The sequence below is a fragment of the Mercenaria mercenaria genome, chromosome 9 (assembly GCF_021730395.1).
Source record: "Mercenaria mercenaria strain notata chromosome 9, MADL_Memer_1, whole genome shotgun sequence".
NCBI classification, from domain to species: Eukaryota; Metazoa; Mollusca; class Bivalvia; order Venerida; family Veneridae; genus Mercenaria; species Mercenaria mercenaria.
In genome coordinates, this window is record NC_069369.1 from 37,309,507 (window position 1) to 37,317,002 (window position 7,496).

Genomic DNA, 7,496 nt, shown 5'->3' on the forward strand with positions numbered 1-7,496 from the left:
TAATAACTGATTACACATCGCGAATGACAGTTGTTAGAAATAAACGCCTCTGCTTCAATTGTTTGGGTACGCATCAAGTGTCGAAATGCAAATCGCAGAAAAAGTGCAGAAATTGTCAAAGGAGACATCATACAAGTATTTGTCAGAATACAGGCAGTACAGAACAGACACAAAACGGTACTATATATTCAACATCAGGTCCAAGTTCAGGTATTACCCAAGTTCATCAGCAAGCGGCGACTCTACATACCTACGATGACATCACACGCAAACAGACGACATCCTTACAATTGTCTTCCAATGTGCTACTGAAGACGGCTATACCAACAGTTACTTTCGGCATGTGTACAGCAGACACAAATATATTATTTGATGAGGGATCACAACGATCATTTATTACGCAAAATCAAGCAGAAAAGCTTAAACTTACAACAACGGGAACTGACACGATACATCTCGCAAGCTTCGGGAATTCAACAAATGAGGTCCGACATTTGGAAACAACCAGAATTTATTTGATCACAACTTCCGGTGAAAAGATCCCGATAGATGTGTTGATAGTGCCAACTATTGCAGTACCTCTACAAAATTACAACAGAAGTGTGACAAACCTCCAATACATAAAAGGTCTGAAACTTGCACATCCAGTAACTGATGACGAAACATTTGAAATACAACTACTTATCGGCGCAGACTTTTACTGGAAGGTTATTGAAGATGAAGTGATCCGTGGCTCGGGACCTACAGCTGTAAAATCCAAGATTGGATACCTCCTCTCCGGTCCGGTTCCATTTCAACCGTCAGGACGAAAACCTACAACCAATCTAACTCTACATGTTATCACGCAAGCTCCGAACGAAATCGATTTAGAAAAATTCTGGAAGCTTGAAAGCTTAGGAATTGAACATGATGACTCTGAATACGACAAAATGGATTACGTGAGTACATATCAAGAGAATTCCTTCACGTTTACGGGTAAGAGATACACAGCCGAGTTTCCATGGAAATTAGATAGCCCACCTCTACCTACAAACTATGACATAGTGAAGCGCAGAACTGGAAACTTATTAAACAAGTTACGTCAAGACCCAGTTACATTGAACCATTACAATGCTATAATAAAAGATCAGATAAAGAAAGAATTCATAGAAGAAGTCATGCCTACAGATGAACCCGGAAAGAGAGTACACTACATTCCCCATCACGCCGTGAATAAGGAATCTTCGACAACACCCATACGCGTTGTGTACGATTGTAGTTGTCGGATGTCACGAAACCACCCGAGTTTAAACGATTGTCTGCAATCTACACCACCGCAACTCAACGACTTGACAGCCATATTAGTTCGATTTAGATTTCACAAATTTGCAGTTGTTAGTGATATCGAGAAGGCGTTTCTACATGTGGGACTACACGAGAAGGACCGAGATGTCACACGATTTTTATGGCCTTCAGATCCAACTAATCCCGACAGCCCATTGAAAACATACCGTTTCAAGTCCGTACTTTTCGGATCAGTTTGCTCCCCTTTTATATTAAATGCAACAATACTGAAGCATCTACAGAGAAACTGCGACAATTGGATCAGCGAAAAACTGTGCAAGGATCTGTATGTAGACAACTTCTTGTCCAGTTTTGATAAGGAAGCAGACGTATTAAGATATTTTCGGGAGTCACGTGATCTAATGTCAGCTGCAGGATTTAAGCTACGATCGTGGAATTCAAACAGTATCTTGCTCAGGGAAATGGCGACACATCACAATTTACTGACGAAGATAAAGTAACAAAACTGTTAGGATTACGCTGGCAACCAGAAATGGACATAATGACATTTGCAGAAAGACCAATAGACACAAACCCGATTACGACCAAACGTTATATTTTACAAAGTACATCACGAACATATGACCCTCTCGGCATACTCAGTCCAGTTACCGTAAGAGCCAAGTTACTGCTCCAAGATATTTGGAAAGAACATTTCACTTTGGATACACCACTGCCTATTACTTATCAACGGAGATGGTTGAACATAGCGGCAGATTTGAATACTTCAATGAAAACACAGTTTTCAAGACATTATTTTACAGGTGCAGACGACAAATCAGTACCCTGTTTACACGTATTCGTCGATGCTAGTACACAGTCATACGGTGCTACAGTTTACATCAGCAAAGGCGATATTTCAACTTTAGTAATGGCAAAGAACAGAGTTGCGCCAGTTAAAACACTCACTCTACCAAAGCTTGAACTGATGGCAGCCGTCATAGGAGCCAGATTATCACAGCATTTACAGTCAGTACTAGGAATACAGGAGATATACTATTGGACTGATAGCCAAATTGTACTACATTGGCTCATTAACACAGAAAACAACAACCGATTTGTGAGAACACGTGTATTAGAAATCACAGCTTTAACCGGAAATCAGAATTGGCGATACTGTCCAACCCAAGAGAATCCGGCAAATTTATTGACCCGTGGAATTTCTGCCAAACAATATCAAGAAAGTAATTTATGGTTTAATGGACCATTGTGGATCACCCAGAAGTCTCAGTGGCCGACATGGAACGTTAGAGTCTCAACCGTATTATCTACTTCAGCAGACGACAAAACCGGAAGTCGAACCAACGAGAATCTCCAACCCACATGACGAGAAAAAATAGTTTTGCAATCCAAGATGTGATTGAAGTGACTAGATTCAGCACGCTTAAACGATTACTACGCGTCACAGCTTACGTCTTGCGATTTATACGTAATTGTAGAACAGTAAGTCGGTCAAGAAACAGTGGTTCCATAACACTACAAGAACTTGAGAATGCAGAAATGTTACTTATTCGGCAGTGTCAACAGAATTCCTACAGTGAAGAAATATCTAATCTACAATCCGGAAAATCACGGTTACCGGTTGTTAGACAGTTACGTCTTTACCTAGATTCAGATGGTTATATCAGATGTGGAGGCAGAATACACAACGCACCCCTGGACGAAAATACCCGGTTTCCTATTCTCTTACCAGCAAAACATCACCTGATAAAACTTATCATATTTGATGCGCACGAGAAACAATTACATTCAGGTACAAGTGCAACTATCTGCCACCTACGACAGAAATATTGGATTCCAACAATACGTCAATGTGTAAAATCACTACTTAGAAAGTGCACAATATGCCGTAAAATCAACTCCAAACCCTACCTTGCTCCAGATCCACCACCATTACCAACATACAGAGTGAAAAATTCATCACCTTTTGCTGTGACAGGGATTGACTTCAGTGGAGCACTTTACGTCCGAGGAGAATCCGGCCGAGAGTCCAAGACATATGTGTGTCTTTTTACATGTGCGGCTACCAGAGCAGTACACCTTGAACTCGTGCATGATCTCACAGAAGATTCATTTATGCAAGCGTTTCGGAGATTCGTTAGCAGACGATCATTCCCAAGGCTGATAATATCTGACAACGCAACAACCTATCATGCAGCGTCTAATACACTGAAGAAAATGTTCGAATCCCAAACATTGAAAGACCAACTCAATAGTACAGGAACAGTGTGGCGATTCATCCCAAATCGCTCACCATGGTTTGGCGGATGGTGGGAAAGAATGATTGGACTTGTTAAAACCACACTTAAGAAGGTACTTGGTCGGTCATTCGTAACTTACGGATCCCTACAGACGATACTTACAGAAATCGAAGCCGTTCTTAATGACCGTCCTCTGACATACGTTACATCCGATACTTCAGACCCAGAACCGCTTACCCCTTCGCATTTACTATATGGTCGAAGGATAACGACTCCGGTGGATTACTCAGCTATTCAGAACGTAAACAGTAACCACAACACAGCAAATAAACAGGTTCGAATCCAGCGAGAGTTACTCAACCGATTTTGGGAGAGATGGAAGACTGATTATCTTACTTCATTACGTGAACGACACACGCAAAGCGGTCAAAACAAGCAGACGATAAAAGTTGGTGACGTGGTACAGGTGCATGAAGACTGTCCTCGATTACGATGGAAACTTGCCGTGGTGGAGGAACTGATGACGGGTAAAGATGGTTTAACCAGATCAGCCATGATCCGTACCGGAAGTGGTCTTACAACACGAGCTATTAAGAAACTTTACCCCCTTGAGCTGAATGAAAATGAGAGACAGTAATTTCATGCGAGAATTTATCAAAATTGAATTACGGAAATACGTGAAATAGATAAACTGTGTATTTAAGTATACATTTATAGACTGACAGAGTAAATTTATATTAACTGAAATTATGGATAATTTGAATTACATAGACACTGTGCTTTAATAGTTGTAGAATCTACGCGAGAATGTGATTTATGAAAGACTTATTCTATGATTTGATCAGCATTCTGGGATAACATTTTCATGATATTTTAAATATAGATATTTTTTCTATGTTTCAGATTAATTAACTTTGAAGCATTTCGCGGCCCCCAGAATGTCGGAAATAACGTACATTTATGTATCACAGCGTTTAACGCTATTAATTTGTATTACGTTTTGGCGTCACTGACGTCACTTCCTGATATTGTAAACATCTTGAGTTTGAATAATAGATTCATATGAACCAGACGTGCGTTCTTATATAGAGTTTAACCGCAACCCCCCACACTAACATAGAAAGATAGCAGATTTGTTCTTGTAAGCGTAGTTTTTCTATTTTAGTATATCATTTTCTAAGGAACCGTAACCAAAGTTGATCTGGCAGTTCCGAGGCTGTGCCTAACTCTATTCTTTAAACCGTTTGATAGTGTGCTTGTTGTCTATGTTTTACATTGTTTACTCTATTCTTCTGAACTGTCAGCTTAATTTATAACGATTCCCTGCTGTCTTAAATGATCAACACATTTCTTGTTAATCGTATGTTTGAGTTATGTTTGTGTATATGTCTATCATACATATATACATACGTTGTTGTGGCAGCTGCGTTCTGGGTACGTGGTTGTTGTACCAGATACTTTTGATCAATCACGACGTCTCTAGGAAACGTTTTTATTTTTATTTCGACACATGAAGGGGTAAATTCATTAGAACTGTTTAGACATATTCTGTCTAAAAATGTCCCTAGATCCAGAACATTGCAATCATTTTAAATGCATAAAAGGTAATGATATGTATCGGTGCTCATTTGGAAGAAAACGACTTTTGGTTAGAATTCTATGTTAACTTGAACAAAATCACCGATAGGTATGGGTTTGTCGACCTTCAAAGTTTGACAGTGACCACTACTTGCAATGCTTTTTTGATAAAAATCTTAATGTTTTAATATATCAAATAGCATATCAGATACAATTATATGATAGAAAATATGGCCAAAATAACTACCACTAAAATTTATATAACGCTTTCAGAAATCCCGCAAATTGACGTTCAATAACAATAAGCGTACTTTTCTTTACTACATTTACACGCAAATCACACATTTCTGTCTTCGCTGTAATCAATGGTCCTCTTCCATAAAATTAAAACACTCCACGACGAGACTGTAAACGAGTTTTTTTTTCTTTTGGTATGATAAATATCTCTTTAAACAGGAGTTGCCCCCAGCAGTGACAGTTATTTCCTCCAAATCATTCATATTAGCAATCGAGCGACGTATCGATAAAATGTTTTTTTATGGAGTACCGCGGCGTTACTTTTCTCCTAATAGGCGAAAATGGATGTCCTATTAATAACCACTATAAAATTATTTACAGAGAAATGCCATCAACGGAAGAGATACTTCATATACATTGATTGAACTGTCGTACGTTTTTTCCTGCGACGGCAAAGTCGATCATCATAAATAGAAGACAAGATTATGACAAAGTATGACAAATGATACTGATAAATGAACAGCAAACAAATGTGACGGTATGACCAATTTTGGCTGCTGAAGACATGTCCCCGTGGCTGCTTTAGTCAAAGATATGATATCATTTCGGGACAATTACTGAATTAGGCTTCATAAGGCAAGTGCCTCCTTTCACAAATGTTCCGATGACCGATAAGACATGGATACTCAGGGACTTTCAGAAGTAAGATAATCATTTACAGGACGTAAGTACAAATATACCAGCACTTAAACACAACAAACACAAAGAGCTTTACTGGAAATGATACGACTCTATTTTATGATATCTGTTTATTGCATGCTTCGTTCATAGCCAATTCATGAATTGGTGCGTATCATTACAACACAGATACGATTGGGAGTTGACAGACAAATGTTACAGAAAATATTGTTCAAATAGCTTTAATGAGTATTTTGTTCAATGCCGGTTTCTTTTGCATTTATATTTGTTTGTTAAAAGATAAAATGCAATGAGCACAGATCGCCCCAAACACAGCCACAGAGTCTTGCATCGCAAAGAAGGCCCACAACAAAAAGAATCTGCAACGGAAAAATATTGTAGAAGGGTTGCTTCAAAAATCCAACAATAAGTACATTATAAATATATGCAAAATACAGATAAATGGGATGGGGCGGTAAGGGGTAGATAAAAGGGTCGGATATAGGGAGAAGGTGGAGCAAGGATGAATATTCAACAGGGAAAGGCACATTCCTTAAACGCAATATTCCTACAACGTCGTAGACACGCACGTTCAAAACAGACATCCACACCCACAACTAAACATACAAAGATAAACAAACAGAAAAGCAAGAAAAAACAACACTGAGGGACACCGCCCATAACAAACACGCACAAATACACATACACACACACATAGGCAGGAAAAACAACAGTAGGGCACCGTCTTAGGACGACCGGTGGTCAAAATTATGGTGGGCACGATAAGTTACTCTTGGTAAAAGAAAAGAGGTAGCAAATGCAAGGGAGTATAAATGCTAGGGAAAGGATGGAATGGGTCGATGGAGGTAATGGGGGTAGCGACGAGAAAGAGGAAAGAAACGCTAACAACAAACAAGACATCATACACAACACAAAGTACGAGACGAAGGAGTCTTACACTTTATTAGTCATCGTACCATCAAATAGGAAAGCGTAGCGATTAACTGTAGAGGGGTCAATTTGTTTTGACACATTTTACAAATATTTGATGAAAATAAGCATTATTTTTAATTTTTCAAATTTTATAAACTACATCTCCATAGTATACCGGGTGTGTAAGACTAAAAGTGTTTTGAGGTTTGTGTTATCTTTCTTTAAAAGTTCAGACGATCTGTAGTCAAATTTAGTGAAAGCTTTCAGTAGTTTATGATATCGGTAACCCTGTTGTAGGCTAATAATTTTTTTGGTGATATGAAGGGTGTAGTGTACCATAAAAATCCTTTAACTTTGAGCAAGCTCTTGCAAAACGAATAAGCTGCGAAATGTAGACACCGTATGATGTCGCTCGAGGGATATCTCCAACAAAATAGAGGAATCTGACAATTTCAAAATTAAAATCGTCTCTTTTATCATATATTTTCGTTTCTACATTACCATTTACAATTCTTAAATATAAGTCCAAAAATGACGCTTCTAAGT

At 38.6% G+C, this 7,496-nt stretch overlaps 2 protein-coding genes across 2 annotated transcripts; both read left to right on the forward strand.

Annotated features, from left to right (window-relative positions):
• The first annotated feature begins 23 nt into the window (after nucleotides 1–23).
• LOC123546138 (uncharacterized) lies at nucleotides 24–1,784 on the forward strand. Its single transcript, XM_045332327.2, has one exon. It carries the CDS (start codon nucleotides 24–26, stop codon nucleotides 1,782–1,784), a length of 1,761 nt encoding a protein of 586 aa, XP_045188262.2.
• An 862-nt stretch (nucleotides 1,785–2,646) lies between these two features.
• LOC123546137 (uncharacterized) lies at nucleotides 2,647–4,161 on the forward strand. Its single transcript, XM_045332326.1, has one exon. The coding sequence runs from the start codon at nucleotides 2,647–2,649 to the stop codon at nucleotides 4,159–4,161; it is 1,515 nt and encodes a 504-aa protein (XP_045188261.1).
• Nucleotides 4,162–7,496: the final 3,335 nt, after the last annotated feature.